A 17,660-nucleotide genomic window follows, 5' to 3' on the forward strand; every position below is an offset into this window, starting at 1 on the left:
TCATGAAATCCTAGTTATTGTTTAACCTTTTATATCATTTTATCACAGCTGATTGTATACTTAGAAGCTGGTTTGTTGCATGTATGTGGAAGGTCTGAGTTCTAGCCCAGGAATACACACACACACACACACACACACACACACACACACACACACACACACTACGAACCCATGCATGCACACACACACACACACACACACACACACGCACACACACACAGAACTTGCACTTCCTTGTTTTTATTTTATGAAAGGAAACAACAACTTCATGATAAAGAAACCTGATGAACAAGATCTTAGCCAAATGTGGCTCGAATTAGTCTTAGCAAGAACGGAACAGAACAAGACCGAGGATACACATAATTTGCATTCATTCTGCGACTAGGAAACCTGGGGGGTGGGGGGGGGGAAACAAACACAATCAGATTAAGTTACTTCTAGAAAAGGAATGAGAAGGAAAGGCAAAAGAGAAAATGAAACTAAGACTAAGCAAACCAAGAACAAAGAAAGGCAAAGCAAACCGCTTTAAACTCCAGGTTCGCTCATACTGTGTGTGGGGACACGGTAAGGAAGCCATCCTGCTCTGTGTGAGCGTGTCTGCTAGGCAAGCACAAGGCCCTCAAATCCATCCCCAGCCCCTGGAGACAAAAGCAGGCCTGGATGGGGTGCTGTCTCAAAGCTCATTGTAATGAAAGGCTATTACCGGAGATTTGCTGAAATGGGAAAACGGACTGGAAATGTTTAAAGAATTTTTACCTAACCTGGGCGTGGTAGAACACGCCTTGCTTTAATTTCAGCATTTCGAAGGCAGAGGCAGGCAGATCTCTGTGAGTTCAAGGCCAGCCTGGTGTACATAGCCAGCTCCAGGTCAGCCAGAACTACATAGTGGGATCTTGTCTCAGCACACCAGAATTTTACTGTATTAAATGTCTATATTTAATAATTCTACTATGGTTACTAAAGTAATCCCTTTGTTCTTAGGAAATAACAGGAGGGAGAAGGAGGTGTAGTATATACAGTTGGTTTTCAAATGGCTCAGAAAAACTCCTGTACATGTGGCAAGTGAGTCAAAATGTTAGTATTTGAACATCTGAGGAAAGGGCAAACAGGAGATAGTTTACTATTCGGTAACTTTCGTTCATGTCTGACATTTTTCTCAGTAAGCCAGCAAAGTAATTTGGATGCAAATATTGATGTTGAGCTCATTTAATTTTGAAAAATAAAAGAGAGACGGGAGATTATCTAAAATAAAGCTGCACAGTCACAGCGTTAGAAGCCAACGGCAATTCAGAAAGCTTGTCATTGAAGGTAGTGTGCTAAGAGTCCACACCAACTGGTTCTTATCATCACATGGAAAGGGGCTCATAGGCCATTGGAATGGTGTGGAAAATAAAGAAAAGATCACTGGACATATGTTTATGCAAATGTGTATTATAATAAAGTGGATCTCTATATAGATGGATAAATATTTGCTGTGAAATCAGAAGATTTTTCCTAAGGACTTTGCAATGCATCTTAGACTCTAAAAGAAATGTTACTGGAATGTGCACCCTTGGCCCTGCTAGAAACCAACAGACTAGAAAAATGGCTAGCAGTGGGGCTAGATTTAAAGAGTATCATTAAGGCCCAATAATCCCAGGGAAGTCCTCCACAGTCCTACCTCAGCGAGCCTTACTTGACACTATTGGCATTAAATCACTGAATGGCAAGAGAGGCATGATGTATGTTTGATTGTAAAAGGTCATTATGACCATCGCTCAAAAAGGCAGGGGCCAACACATACATAGATGGAGAATTAAAACAGCTTGCATTCTGGGAGTTGGAGTGCTGTGACATTTCATTAGACACACAACCTTAGGAGGGAATTAGTGGTTCACACAGTTTGGGGCCTAGAAATCTGAGGAGGCTGAGGGGGTTCCAATGGGGGGCTTCCTATGCGTAAAAAGAACTGAGTTTGAATCTCGTACACCCCTACACTCTACACCCTTATACCCTACACCCCAACACCCCAACACCCCTACACCCCACCCCTATACCCATGCATTATCGGGACTCTCCTGAGTGTGTTTGTAAACCGAGCCCTAGGGGGATCAGAGACAGGTAGACCTCTGGAGCTCACTGGCCAGGCAGGCTAGCCAAATCTATAACCTGGAGGGCGACTGATGAAGACACCTGACATAGACTCTCAACTCCACATGTGCAGGTGCGCGCGTGCACACACACACACACACACACACACACACACACACACACCAAGATGTACATACACCACACCTGCATACACAGTAAATAATAAATATAATTTAAAATATTTTTAAAAATTAAAAGAGCAAACAAGACTTCATGTCTTCCCAGATTGTTGGTTCTGTGAAGTCCTAAAACTTGCCTTTTAAACATTTCTGTATGTCTTCCTTTCAGAAAGCTGTCAGTTGTTGATTTCTAACACAAAGTACCTATCCCTTTCACTATTTCATTATTTCAGATTCGGTGACTGTTCTCCTTAAGACTTAAGAAATTTGTCTCCTTAGAAATCTAATCTGGCCGGCGTGGTGGCACACACCTTTAATCCCAGCACTCAGGAGGCAGAGGCAGGCAGATCTCTGTGAGTTCAAGGCTAGCCTGGGCTACCAAGTGAGTTCCAGGAAACGCGCAAAGCTACACAGAGAAACCCTGTCTCAAAAAAACCAAAAAAGAAAAAGAAAAAGAAAAAAAAAAATCTAATCCGGACGTTCTTTAGAGTTCAAAACCTTTCAGGCATTCCCCATTACAAAAGGTCAAATTCATACACTTAATTGCCACAGATTTCGTTGAACTTAAAACAAAAAAAAGAAAAAAGAAAAAAGAAAAAGAAACGACCCTATATGAATTCAAGTACTATTGGATAATTGAATCAATTGTTGAGTTTTTTCCCATATCAAATATATTTCTATTTTTTTTCCCATAGGGTAGCTACAAACTTTTGCAAGAAAAAACAAAACAAAACAAAAAAACAGGCACAATCCTTCACAGAGAGTATTCCTATAGTTGTCTATGTGAAGTGAGCCTTCCAACATTAGAAAAGAATGTCATGCACATCGCGGTGCGGAGCTTTGGGGTGTTTGGATGCTCCACAGAGAGGCCAGGACCCTCTCGGGGACCCCTGCTCAGTCCTGCAGCAGGACAGACAGGGAAGGCGCACGGGCCAGGACCGCAGGCGGCCGGGCGAGGCGCAGACCCCGCCCGAGCTGGCGGCCCCGCCCTGCGGCCCGCAGTTGGCTGTCCCCGAGGCCCGCCCCGCCGTCCTGCCGTCCCACCGCCCCGCCGTCCCTCCGTCCCGCCCGCGTCCGCTGCAGAGCCCGAGCCCAGTCCTCCGCCCGCCCGGTGTCCCGCCATGGCTGCGCGCTTGCTCCTCCGCTCCCTGCGCCTCCGTTCCGCGCCACGCCCGCCGCCCGCCGCCCGGTGAGTGCGGGGCCAGCCTGGGGTGCGGGCAGCCCGGGTCGCGGCGTGCAGTGGTGGGGTGTGGCGAGCCACGGCCGAGCCGGGAATGTCGCGGCCGGGGCAGGGCGAGGCGGCCCGGATCGTCTCTCCCGAACCTGGGGCTGCCCTCCGCGGCGCGGAGACCTCGGGGTGTCACCACCCGCTCCCCAACACGGGCCGCCGGGCCCCAGAAGACGAGGCTCGGCCGAATGCTCGCTCGGGGCCCGGGGCCCGCCCCCGCGTCCTACCCGGTGTCCCGCGAACTTGCTTTCAAAGTTGTTGCCCCGAAGCGGGGGCGGTCACCCCTCGGGCGCGCTGCCACCGAGTAGCTGCAGCCTTTGGCCCAGTTGGAACCAGAGGTGGGGACTATCAAACCTGACAGTGAACTTGGGACTCCTTGTACGGAGGCGCGCAGACCGGAAGACGGGGTTGCAACAATACTAATTTCGACTCCAGCTTCCAGGCGAGGGCCCCATCTGATAAATTAGCTGTAGCTTTACTAGAAAATCCTTAGAACCCATTAAATGTAGAGGGATTAATGGGCAGCTCCCAAGGGCTTTAGAGACTATTAAGGGTCTTTATGCTGAGATCAAAAGTTTTACCTCTCCTAAAATCCATTCATTGGATAAAGCAAACTGGAAGCTCAAAGCTTTGTTAATTAGGGTGGCTGGGCATTTAAATGAGCTAATTAGCACATTGTTGTGAAGTACCATAAAGTGTTGTGGTAATGCTTACCCATGGGGTGGGGGGAGACAGAAAAGTTCCTAGGACTTTAAGAATGCTTTCTATTCTACAGAATACACTGAGGAAGTGATGTTCTGCCTTTTGATCAGGTCGTCTTTGCGCTCTTAAGTTTAGAGAACCCCAAAATGATCTTATTTTGATTCACGGGAGGGGGAGGAACTACCTTAAAGAGACTATTGGAAAATAATGAGTCAGGAGCTACAGTTTTATCTTCACGGGTTTCTTAAACTTTTATGAGCATAATGATCAACGATCTTGTTGAAACGCCATCTGATTCAGCGTTTATGAAGAGAGGCGGAGCCAAAAGCAAGTACTTAAGCCAGCTCCCAGGGGCTGACTGTGCTAGTGGTTCATTTCATTTAGTTTCTTGCTTTTTTTTTTTATGTGAATGAGGCTGTAAAGTGGTAGCACAGAGGCCAGGGGATTATGACGAATTTGAAGTCCGGTTTGAGCTACTTAGTGAGACCCTGACTTAAAAGGCAGAGAAAACTAAAAAGAAACTAACCAGTAGCTTGTTGGTTTATTCAGTACAGGTGTCTCAAAACTGAAAATAAATGTTCCAACAAACTCAACTGCCAAGTAAATGTTTCGGTTTCTGCCCTCCGCACATTCCTTTCAGCGCCTTTAACTGAACTGGAAAGTGTTTATTCTCTGTGCATTTCTTTCTCTGAGCTTAGAAACGTTTCAGAAGTTTTTCGTGTCACATTTTATGACCCAGGCAGAGTTACACACAAATTCTGTCTATACATTGGTAAATGATTTCCTCTGAATCTAAGAAGCATAGTATCCCAATCCTAGCATTGCTTTGACATGAAGGGAAAAACCAATGTATGGAAAATCTGTAAGGAAAAACATGTACTTTAAAGTGTTTATCGAATAGTAATCTAAAGTAAACTTTTATCTAGTTGATATGGCGTGGTTGAGATATGTGAGGCGACCTGCAGGTCTTGTGACCTCTTCTTTCTGACCTTTTGAAAATTTGGTCATGAGGTTGGCACCTCTAGTGAGGTTTAGGAGGTATGGCCTTGCTGTAGGAAGTAAGTCCAGGGGATGGGGGGTGGGGTGGGGTGGGGTGGTGGTGATGGTGTCTGTAGACATTTCCAGTCTGCTTTCTCTTCTTTGTGCTTGTGGGTCAAGATGTGAGATCTCAGCTTCCTGCCCCAACCACCTGTTTACTGCCATGCTTTCCTGCCAGGATGGTGAAAGACCCTCATCCCTCTAGAAGTATAAGCCCCCAAAACCCTTTCTTCTATGGATATGGCATTTTATCACAGCAACAGAAAAGTAACTTAATATAGTCACCATATTTTCAGCATCCATTCATCGGTTGATAGACATGTAGGCTCATTCCATTTTCTGGTGGTGTGAGTACAGCAATAATGGACGTGGGTGTGTAAGAATCTCTGTGATACTTTGGAAATCAATATAGCATTTTCTCAGAAAGTTGGGAATCAATCTACCTCAAGACCCAGCCATACCACTCTTTGGCATATACCCAAGGATGCTCAGTCATACCACAAGGACACTTGCTCAACTATGTTCATAGCCTCTTTATTTGTAATAGCCAGAACCTGGAAACAATCTAGATGCCCCTCAACTGAAGAATGGATAAAGAAAATGTAGTACATCTACACAATGGAGTATTACTCAGCTGTTAAAATTAATGACATCAGGAAATCTGAAGGCAAATGGATAGCACTAGAAAAGATCATCCTGAGTGATGTAACCTAGACTCAGAAGGACAAACATGGTATGTACTCACTCATAAGTGGTTAGTAGATGTAAGGTAAAGGATGACCAGGCAACAATCCACAGACTCGGAGGCTGGGTAACAAGGAGGGCCCAAGGGGGAACATATGGATCTCCTTGAGAAGGGGAAATGGAAGAGATCTCCTGGGTAGACTGGGGGCAGGTGGAGATGGGACATGAGGAATCGGGTTGGGGACGTGGATGGAGGGAAAGAGTACTGAAAGAGATGACTCATAAAGTGGGGCATTTCAAGGTCAGGTAGAAACCTGATGCAAGGGAAACTCCCACGAATCTAAAAGGATGACCCCAGCTAAGACGCCTAGCAATGGTGGATACGGTAGCCTGATTTCCTGTGATCAGATTGGTGACTACCCCAATTATCATCAGAGAGCTAGCTTCATCCAGTAACTAATAGAAACAGATGCAGAGACCCACAGCCAAACATTAGCCCAAGCTCAGGGAATCCTGCTGAAGAGAGGGAGGAAGGACGATAGGACTGGGAGGGATCACAAGAATCAACTAACCTGGCTCGTAGGAACTCAAGAGTCTGAACCAACAACCAGGGAGCCTGCATGGGACGGACCCAGGCCCTCTACATATATGTGACAGTTGTGTAGCTTGGTCTACTTGTGGGACACCTAGCAATGGGATCAGGGGCTGTCCCTAACACTTTGGATGGCTCTTGGGAACCTATTCCCCATACTGGGTTGCCTTGCCTGGCCTTAATACAAGGGAGGAGCTTAGTCCTACCTCAACTTGATATGCCATGCTTTGTTGACACCCATGGGAGGCCTGCCCCTTTCTGAACAGAAACAGAAGAGGAGTGGGGAGGGGAAAGGATAGGAAGAGAGGAGGAAGAGGAAACTGGTGCAGTTGGGATGTAAGATAAATAAATTAAAAGAAAAACAAAGAAAATCAAATCTGTGATAGGATACAGTATCTTTGGGTACATGCCCAGGAGTGGTATGGCTGGGTCATATGGCAGTTCTGTTTCTAGTTTTCTCTTTGTCTCTCTCTTACTAATTTTCTTTCAGGAAACCTCTACACTGTTTTCCAAAGTGGCTTCACTAGTCTACACTCCCAACATCCCAGCCAGGGTTAATTGTCATTTTGTAGTCTTTTTTGTTTGGTTTTTCAAGACAGGGTTTCTCTGTGTAGCCCTGGCTGTCCTGGAACTCGCTCTGTAGACCAGGCTGGCCTTGAACTCACAGAGATCCTCCTGCCTCTGCCTCCTGAGTGCTGGGATTAAAGGCATGTGTCACCACTCCCGGCTCGTCATTTCGTATTATTCTTGATGGCCATGATGACTTGAGGTGAGGTAGAATTTTAAAATAGTTTTAATCTGTTTTTCTCTGATGGCTAAGGCTGCTGAACACTTTTTTAGGCATTTACTTTTTAGGTGTTTCTTCTTTTGAGATCTTTCTTTCTTTTTTTTGTTTGTTTATTTATTTATTTATTTATTTTAGTAAAACGAAAGCTTATTCTAACCCACAGTCATCCTAGGGTCCCCCCTGCCATATAGCCTCCCTGGTTCTGTGGGTTGTAGTCTGATTGTTCTTTGCTTTATATCTAGAATCCACTTATGAGTGAGTACATACCATGTTTGTCCTTTGGGTTACCTCACTCAGGATGATATTTTCTAGTTCCATCCATTTGCCTGCAAATTTCATGCTGTCATTGTTTTTCTCTGCTGAGTAGTACTCCATTGTGTATATATACCACATTTTCTTAATCCATTCTTCAGTTGACAGGTATCTAGGTTGTTTCCAGGTTCTGGCTATTACAAATAGTGCTGCTATGAACATAGTTGAGCATGTATCTTTGTGGTATGACTGAGCATTCCTTGGGTATATGCCCAAGAGTGGTATGCTGGGTCTTGAGGTAGATCGATTCCCAATTTTCTGAGAAACCACCATACTGATTTCCACAGTGGTTGTAGAAGTTTGTATTCCCACCAACAGTGGAGGAGTGTTCCCTTTGTTCCGCATCCTCTCCAACAGTGACTGTCATTAGTGTTTTTGATCTTAGCCATTCTGACAGGTGTAAGGTGGTATCTCAGAGTCGTTTTGATTTGCATTTCTCTGATGATTAAGGATGTTGAGCATTTCTTTAAATGTCTTTCAGTCATTTGTGTTTCTTCTTTTGAGAATTCTCTGTTTAGCTCTTTAGCCCATTTTTTAATTGTTCAGTATTTTGATGTCTAGTTTCTTGAGTTCTTTATATACTTTGGAGATCAGTTCTCTGTCAGATGTGAGGTTGGTGAAGATCTTTTCCCATTCTGTAGGCTGTCTTTTGGTCTTATTGACCGTGTCTTTTGCCCTACAAAAGCTTCTCAGTTTCAAGAGGTCCCATTTATTAATTGTTGTGCTCAGTGTTTGTGCTGCTGGTGTTGTATTTAGGAAGTGATCTCCTGTGCCAGTGCATTCAAGACTACTTCCTACTTTCTCTTCTATTAAGTTTAGTGTAACTGGATTTATGTTGAGGTCTTTGCTTTTGAGGTCTTTCTATTCCATTTCATAGACCATTTTGTAATTGGGTTGCTTGGCTTCTTTTTGTATATTCTGGACACTAAGCCTCTGTCAGATGGAGAGCCACAGTAACAGAAACAGCATAGCAATGGCAACAGAACACAGAGAGAGAACAATGGAGCGTGGGATGCAAAAGGAAGTGCAGGCAACTCCAGCTACCTGATCTCTGGTGAAGATGCCAAAAGTCTACTTTGGAGAAAAGACAGTATCTTCAGTAGGTGGCAAAGATTTTCTCCATTCTGTGGGCTGCCTCTTCACATGATTGGCAGTTTTCTTTGCTGAACAGAAGCATTTTAGTTTCATGGGGTCACATTTGTTGGTAGCTGATCTTATTCCCTATGCTCCATGCTACCAAAGTCCTTTTTAGAAAAGGCTTAGCCATACTTGTGTGTCGAAGCGTACCTCCTACTTTTTCCTCTGGGAGCCTCAGGATCTCAGATCTTACATCGAGGTGCTTGATCCATTTGGAGTTTAGCTTTGTGCAGGGTCAGAGATAAGAATCTAGTTTTAGCCTCTGTACGGGTTCCCTGGCACCACCTGCTGAAGATACTGTCTTTTCTCCAATGTAGACTTTTGGCATCTTCACCAGAGATCAGGTAGCTGGAGTTGCCTGCACTTCCTTTTGCATCCCACGCTCCATTGTTCTCTCTCTGTGTTCTGTTGCCATTGCTATGCTGTTTCTGTTACTGTGGCTCTGTCCTCTAACGAGGTCAGGTGTGGTGATACCTCCAGCAGTATTCTTTTGCTCAGGACTGCTTTGGCCAACCTTGGTGTTTTGTGCTTCCATGTAATTTTTTTTTCCTCCATATAAGTTTTAACATTTTTTCCTATCTCTTTGAAGAATAGCCCAGGAATTTTTGTTGGGGTTGCACTGAATTTGTAGATTGCTTTTTGATAAGATAGCCATTTTCATGAGATTAATTCTTCTGAGCCATGAACATAGGTGGTCTTTCCATCTTCTGGTGTTGTCTTTGGTTTCATTTTTCAGTGTCTTAAAGTTAACATTGTAGAAGTCTTTTATTTCCTTGGTTAAGTGTATTCCTAAATAAGTGTGTGTGTGTGTGTGTGTGTGTGTGTGTGTGTGTGTGTGTGTGTATGTATATATACTATGAATGGGATTGTTTTCCTGATTTCTTTTTCAGTATATTTGTTATGGCTTCTAGGAAACCACTGAATTTTGTGTGTTAATTTTCTATCTTACTACTTTAATGAAAGTGTTTATTATCTCTGAGAAGTTTTTTGTTGTTTTTTTTGGGTTTTTTTTTTTTTTTGGTGGAGTCTTTAGAGTCTCATAGGTTAGATTCACATCATCTACAAGTAGAGATACTTGGACTTCTTTTCCTATTTACATCCTACTTATTTTGTTTTCTTGTCTTATTGCTCTTGCTAAGTTTTCAAGCACTGAATTAAACGGGAGTAGGAGTAGAGAGAGTCGCTCTGTCTTGATCTTATCTTAACGGGAATGGTTGAGTTTTTCTATATTTAGCGTGATGCTGGCTGTAGGTTGTAGCTGGAGAATTTCTCTCCAGCTACTGCCAAGCCCCGCCAGTCCTGGAGCCCACTTATAAAATAAACACACTGACTCTTATATTATTTAAACTGCTCGGCCATTAGCTCAGGCCTACCATTGTCTAGCTCTTACTCTTATACTAAGCCCATTTCTGTTAATCTATATGTTGCCACGTGTTCCATGGCTTTACCTGTTGCCTCTACATGATGCTCCCTGAATGGCAGCTGGTGTCCCCTCCTCTCTCCCTTCCTCTCCTTTTCCTCTCTCCTCTCTCCTAGTCCCGCCTATACTTCCTGTCTGGCTATTGGCCAGTCAGTGTTTTATCTGTACAGAGTGATATCCACAGCAGTAGGTTGTCATATATAGCCTTCGTCATCCTGAGATATGCTTTTCTATCCCCAGCTTCTCTGGCTTTTACCATGATGGGGTCTGTGTTCTTCAAGGGCTTGGTCTTTAACTTTTCTGTTGGATCTTTATCTGGTTTGGGTATTAACTTGTTTTAGAAACAAGTATTAATTTTTTTTTATCAAAAGCTCGTAAGAAATTTAAATCTTTAACTCTAGCTGTGTAATTAAGAAATGGATCTTTTCCAGAAAAAGACTAAAGAAAAAGCAGGGCCCACCCAAGAAAGAGAGAACCCTAAGTTAGAACTTAACACACAGCAGAAAAAAGTTTTCTCCACATTTTAATATGTCTTAACTTTTTTAGAGACCCTGCATTGGTACAGTGAAAACCAAGAGCTATTTACGAGAATTGCAGTAGTAGTGGGATTGAGGGAAGCTCATGAGCACTGATGCCTATCTGCCCCAGGGGTCTCAACATGGCCTTAAAAGGGAAGAACTTTGTGTCTATTACAGTATGCAGAAGCATTGGTATTCAGCCTCATGGGATAGCCGCAGACTTCCAGAACATCTCTTCCATTGGTGACTGGCCAGGCCTGCCACCATGTTGCCCATCACCTGCGTGCTGTGAAAAAGGATCAATCCTTAGACCCTCATTAGCATGGTGGCCAACCACGTGTGAAAAATGGTTTGACCTTTACTAAACAGAGTTACTAATTTCTAACTCAGACTGGAAGATCTTTAAGCCTCTCATTGGCTCCCTGGAGCTCATTGGCTACTTCGTGGTGGGCTTTGTATCCTCTGGCAACTGCTTGGAACAAGTGAATGGGATGTGTGCCTCTCCCTGAGGGTCCAAGAAGGATCCAGAATACCTACTGAAACCAGCTCCCATGCCATCCTGAATGCATGGACCAGAACACAGTGGCAGGCCAGGGAGTCATCGTTCACAGCATGGTGAATGAAGGTCAAAGTCACCACCAGGGTGAATGGACTAACCCTGTTCTTAAAACCCACATTTTTGTTTGCAAATAAAATAATTTTTGTTTAAAAAAAGTTTTACTGAGGTGTGAGTTTGAAGATGTGCAAAGGGCTGTCCTCCTAAGGGGAACTAGAAACAAATAAAGCCCGGAATACAGCTGAACTGAGGGAACTGATAAAAAGTCCTTTCATCTTCCCTAAGGGGTGTGGAGAAGGAGAGGGATGAAGGGGAGAAGCAAGTGTCTGACGAAGATCCTAAAGAATTCCATACAGGCCGGGCGGTGGTGGCTCACGCCTTTAATCCCAGCATTTGGGAGGCAGAGGCAGGTGGATCTCTGTGAGTTTGAGGCCAGCCTGGTCTACAGAGTGAGATCCAGGAAAGGCTCAAAGCTACACAGAGAAACCCTGTCTCAAAAAACAAAAAACAAAAACAACAACAACAAAAAAAAAAAAAAAGAATTCCGTACAAATCCACATGGTCTTGTTGAGCATTTTGATTGACATTCCAATGGACCCCGATGGACATTTTGATCGATACTGCCGTGTGACAGTGACATTAACAGTTCACATCTTACGCTCCTGCGGTTTGGAATTGTGATTCTGGATACACTGCTACTTTGGGAGGGTTGGCATTGTTTTAAAAGTCGTGTGTGACATGAAAATTTACCACAGTTATTGTATTGTACTGTTTGGCTTTTATGCAGTGTAGTCCATATGCTGTTTGGAAACAGTGCACTCACCTCAGCTCACATCTGTGGTTCGAGCTAGGCGTGGTCCACCTTGCAGATTTCAGAATGGAGACAGTCGAATTGTGACAAAGTGCTATTTTCTTTTCGACTGTGGCAGGAGGGCCGGCCGGGGGAGGGTTCTGAGACGGGCTGGGAGGCGAGGAGGTCCGATGGGCAGCTTATCTCAGGGTTCCATGTTGTTCACTGGCATTCGTTTGGGTATAAGGAGTAACGGTTCATTTAATTCTCTTAATGCTTGTTTCCTTAAGATGTTCTCATTCTGGAGCAGAGGCACGTTTGGAAACCCCTTCTGCTAAAAAATTAACTGATATTGGAATCAGAAGAATCTTTTCCTCGGAGCACGACATTTTCCGGGAAAGTGTAAGGAAGTTTTTTCAGGAAGAAGTAGTTCCTCACCATACAGAGTAAGTGCCTTCCCTCCCCACTTTAGCGTTACCCCAGAAAGGACCCTTTTCTGGAATGCAGTTAACGTGATGTGACGAAAAAAGTGCTTTCTCGCCTGGGCGGTGGTGGAGCACGCCTTTAATCCCAGCACTTGGGAGGCAGAGACAGGCGGATCTCTGTGAGTTTAAGGCCAGTCTGGTCTACAGAGTGAGTTTCAAGAAAGGCACAAAGCTACACAGAGAAACCCTGTCTCAAAAAACCAAAAAAAAAAAACCAAAAAACAAAAAAACCTAAAATTAAAAAAAAAGTGCTTTCTTTGTCTGTTCACTGTTCTTCACCATAACACTGTTGAGATCATAGGTAGGATTTTGAGGTTTTGTAAATACTTAATTATTACTGTTAATATTGTTAATTCAAGTTTTTGTGTTCCCCAGGTCTTGAATTCTCAGACACAAGTATTGTCTCCTCAGGTGCCGGAGTATCTGGGGCTCCAAGCTTGTGCCACCGCACTTGGCCTTTTTAAAGCTTGGCATTCAAGAGTGAAAAAGTTTCTGGATTTACAAGGGAACCTAAGGATAACAGTAAAAAAAATAAAATAAAATAAAAATTAAAAAAACCCAAACCTATGGTTAATGGTTGAATCCTTAGTCTGTTTTATAGTCTTTCTTTTTCTGTTATGAACCAAAGTACGCAAATGTTAAAAAAAAAAAAGATCAGCATAATGCAACTTGGTAGGTCATTGGCCACCTCTAAATATTTTTACACGGATACTGTGTTTTAAAAGTCTTAGAGGTTTATTTATGTGTGTGAGTGTTTTGCTCAAATGCATTTCTGTGTGTTCTGTGCATTCTGGAACTTCCGTTAAGGAGAGTTATGAACCACTGTGTAGGTGCTAGAAATTGAACCCAGGTTCTGCACTCTTAACCACTGAGCCGTCTCAGCCCCTGCCCCCCACCGGTATCTCTTGATTAATCATTTTATTATTGAACAAGAAATTCACTTGTATTAAAATAGAATTTTGTTGTGTTTCAAATGTCTATGTAGCCCTGGCTGGCCTAGAACTTTCCATGTAGACCGGGCTGGCCTCATTCACAGTGCTGGGATCAAAGACGTGCACCACCATGCCCAGTTTAAATTCAGCATTTTAAGGAAATACGAGGAAAATCTTTACAAGTCCTGTTGGGGAGATCTCATGGCTATGTGCTAAAACTAAGCTTGTACCCTAGAGCTTTTTGAGAAAATTTGAGAAATTATAAATTATGAATTACAGGGCTAGTTGGTAGATCAAGAGGGGGCAGAGGATGGCAATGATAAGGAAGGGAAAAAAGAGAAATGACACAAGACCCAGCTACACATGGAAAGGCCTGTGGCCATGTCACCTGTTACTTCAAATTAAGGACATGTTCCTGCCCAAACCTCAAGCTCCTAGTGAGGTCGTTCACATCATCTTCAGAACGTCTGTCTGACTTTAAGTTTGGTTTTGCAGATGGGAGAAGGCTGGAGAAGTGAGTAGAGAGCTCTGGGAGAAAGCTGGCAAGCAAGGCCTGCTCGGCGTCAACATCGCCGAGAAACACGGCGGTATCGGTGGAGACTTCTTTTCCACAGCAGTTACTTGGGAAGAGCAGTAAGTACGGAGACATTTAAAGTGTACAGTCTTGTGTTTTGTAAGTTGTCCTTCCTGAAGGGATCATGGAAAGTCTTTCTAGAGTTCTTGGAAGACTAAAAATTCAGAGTAAAATATGGGAGATGATCCATGTGTGTACTCGGTCTTCAATGTGGAAAGATATTTCATTCCTTTTAAGTTCTTTTACGTTGTTGAACTAGATGCTGTTGACTGGCCAGGTGTCTTACCTACCTGTAATCCTAGCATGCAGGAGACAGAAGCAGGAGGGTTGTTGAGAGTCCAGCTGGAGCTACATAGCAAGAAGCTGTCTTAAAAAACAAAAATAGCCAGGCACAGTGGCGCACGCCTTTAATCCCAGCACTCGGGAGGCAGAGGCAAGCGGATCTCTGCGAGTTCGAGGCCAGCCTGGTAAACAGAGCCAGCTAGATCCAGCACAGCTAAGACTACACAGAGAAACTCTGTCTCAAAAAACAAACACAAACAAACAAACAAACAAAAAGAGTTAAAAAAGATAGCTTAATTCTTCATCCTCCCCCTTTTTATAGCAGATTGGAAAAATATTTCATTGAAATATGCCAAAAGTTACATTATAAAAATACATAAAGATTTCAGCTAAAATGGCAGAAGACTTTGAAGCAACAGTTTGTCATAAGGGAAATGCACTTAGATTTTATTTAATGAAAGCAGGTCTTCCTTACTGCTGGGTGATCGTAAATTATGTTAACCTGGAATTATCATTTTGCCTATCTGCAAAATTTGTGAAAATGGTCAAATCCTGATACCCGATAATAACAAGGTAGTTGTGAAGGTAACACATTCATTCACCATTAGTTGCATTAAGAATTAGAAAAATGGGGCTGGAGAGATGGCTCAGAGGTTAAGAGCACCGACTGCTCTTCCAGAGGTCCTGAGTTCAATTCCCAGCACCCACATGGTGGCTCACAACCATCTGTAATGAGATATGGCGCCCTCTTCTGTATACATAATAAATAAATAAATCTTAAAAAAAAAAAAGAATTAGAAAAATGAGCATGTCTGGGACTTAAATGTAAGTATAGGAAGGCTGAATGAGCATGCTCCCACCAGGGTGCTATTGGGGGTATTTCCTGTAAGAACATAGTTTATTAGGAGAAGAGGAAGTTGTGCTTTCAAGTCCTTGATAGGTCTGACCACAGCCCCCTAAACTGTGATGCAAGCTAAATGTACTACAATGGGACAATACGTAAATTATGCGACATAAGTAATTTAGAATATTTTACGTGTATTTAAGAACGTAATTTTAAACAATTGTAAGCAGTGGGACTTAGTCAAAAATTTTACTAGGAAAACAGTAAAGTAGAACGTTTATAAATTGACTGCAGTTGCATTAGGCTATATCCCCAAGCTGTTCTCCATAATTAGACAGTTGCAGTGTCAGGGTAATATAATTGCAGGCTGTTAGTATTTTATCTCTTAGCTCATCAAGTGAATGCCTATAGAGGGGCTCCTAGAGCACTACTACTATGTTAGAGCCACAATTAATAGGTTAGTAAAAACAGAGGTGCCCTTTGGGAAGGTCGTCGGCTTATGGGAAGTCAGGCTGTTACCACCCAGCCCAGTGAGACCTTTCATACTTTACGTTATTCAGTAAAATTGAAAAGTAGAGAACCCTAAAGCAGCCAACTAGCTATTTCATGGTTCCGTTTTCCTCTCTTTTTGTTTTAAGAGCATACTCAAATTGCACAGGCCCTGGTTTCAGCCTTCACTCAGATATCGTCATGCCCTATATTGCAAATTATGGCACAAAAGAGCAGATTGAGCACTTCATCCCCCAGATGACGGCGGGCAAGTGCATCGGTGCCATAGCGATGACAGAGCCTGGTGCCGGAAGGTGAGTCAACGTGGCGCTGGGTTCGAATCCTCAGAAGCTGTATCGGAACAGGAAACATTTGCTAGGTGTACTCCACAGCTCTCCATAAATATGGGTTCTACATTCATGGATTTATATACTCTCAGATAGAAAATAGTTGGAAATAAATATTTTCATCTGTACTGAACATGGAAGCATTTTTTCTTGTCATTATTCACTAGAAAACATAGCAAGTAATTTACATTGCATTTACATTGGCCTGGATTCTATAGATAATCTGGAAATTAAAATTTAAAGTGTGTGCACATATATATAATAGGTTCTTTGCAGCTATCTGTAGGTTTTGGTATCTGGGAACAGGGGTCTTGGGACCAATTCCCCACATCCTTATGGTACTAGGTGACAGTTGCAGTTTATAAGTGATTCTGAGCTGTATTCAAGACGAAAGTGAGCACAACATAATTCACAACGTGAAACTACAGTCAGAAAACAAGGCATTTTTGTACACAAATAACGTCAAAGCAAGTGCATTATCTGCTGTGTTCAAGATATCAGTGTGGTGTAATGAAAACACAGTAGTAGCATACGAGGTGAGTCTTTAGCATGATTTTTTTTTTTTAAGTGGAATGCATTGAGTGGGCTGTTAAGCACGCTTATTTGAAACTCTTGGACACAGGCTGCCAAGGCCAGCCTGGGCATTTTAAAAAGAAGAGAGTGCAAATGCAGAAACATTTTGAGTTAAGAGGAATGTCAACATGTTGAGAAAAAAGGACACTTGTATGAAAATAGAAAAGCTGGGACACAGTTGGTTTTGCCTTACGTCAGGGATGGGTTGAACACGATGTCCTTAGATTTGGCCTCCACAGGAGGGTTGCCATTGCTGGACCAGTGAGGTGACTCAGCAGGTAAAGGCTCTTGCTCTTGTTGCAAGCCTGTCAACCTGAGTGGAATGTGCATAAAGACGGAAGGAGGAAATGAGCTCCCCCAGGTGCGCATGCCCCGGCATACACGCTTACATACACACACAGTAATAAAGATGATGATAATTTTTTTAAATGTTTGCAGTTGCTGGAAACCATTCCATTTCGCCGGCCCTTCCCCGTCTGTGTTCACAGGAGACTTTGTTGTATTGACTTATGTACATTTGCACGATGGTGTAGGTTTTTGTAAGTGTTCTCACACTGATTCCTCACATTAATTCTCATTCGGTGACACTAATTCATATAAGATAGAGAATTACTATGGTCTCCGTGTTAGGAGACAGAAGAAAATGAGAAAGGAGGTCTTTTAAAAGAAGTGCATACAGCAAATTGATGATTACATTGTATTTGGGGTATTATGACACCCGATCTGTCGTGTTCTGGAAATCTCATAAGTCTCAATGTTAGAATCAGGGAAACTCAAGGATGTTATGAGGGTCTGAGTTCTTGTCATTACTAGGTTGTATATATTTAAGCCATTTTCAGCGTTTCATGCATGACAAGTTTAAAGGTCAAGCCACCAACCTATTTCATGACATTTTTTTAACCTGTTTATGTCCCTGCATGGAACAACCAGGTTTTGCTGTTTGTTTTACATGTTTGTGTCTGTGTATATATGCTGTATGTGTGTGGATTCCCATGGAAGCCAGAAGAGGGCATGGGATTCCCTAGAGCTGGACTTGTTGTTGTGAACTGGGTGCTGGGAACTGAACCCAGGTCCTCTGCAAGAGGAGCAAGTGATCTTAACCTCTGAGTCATCTCTCCAGT

The 17,660-nt window shown here is 43.1% G+C and overlaps 1 protein-coding gene across 1 annotated transcript in view; it reads left to right on the plus strand.

Annotated features, from left to right (window-relative positions):
* The first annotated feature begins 3,309 nt into the window (after positions 1–3,309).
* Positions 3,310–17,660, plus strand: part of Acadl (acyl-CoA dehydrogenase long chain) — a 35,650-nt gene continuing 21,299 nt past the window's right edge. Inside the window, exons 1-4 of the mRNA XM_059278490.1 lie at positions 3,310–3,438; positions 12,304–12,459; positions 13,926–14,063; positions 15,769–15,933. Coding sequence (XP_059134473.1) covers positions 3,371–3,438; positions 12,304–12,459; positions 13,926–14,063; positions 15,769–15,933 — 527 coding nt within the window. The 5' untranslated portion in view covers positions 3,310–3,370. The remainder of the gene's footprint in view (positions 3,439–12,303; positions 12,460–13,925; positions 14,064–15,768; positions 15,934–17,660) is intronic.

Source organism: Peromyscus eremicus, chromosome 13 (genome assembly GCF_949786415.1).
Source record: "Peromyscus eremicus chromosome 13, PerEre_H2_v1, whole genome shotgun sequence".
NCBI classification, from domain to species: Eukaryota; Metazoa; Chordata; class Mammalia; order Rodentia; family Cricetidae; genus Peromyscus; species Peromyscus eremicus.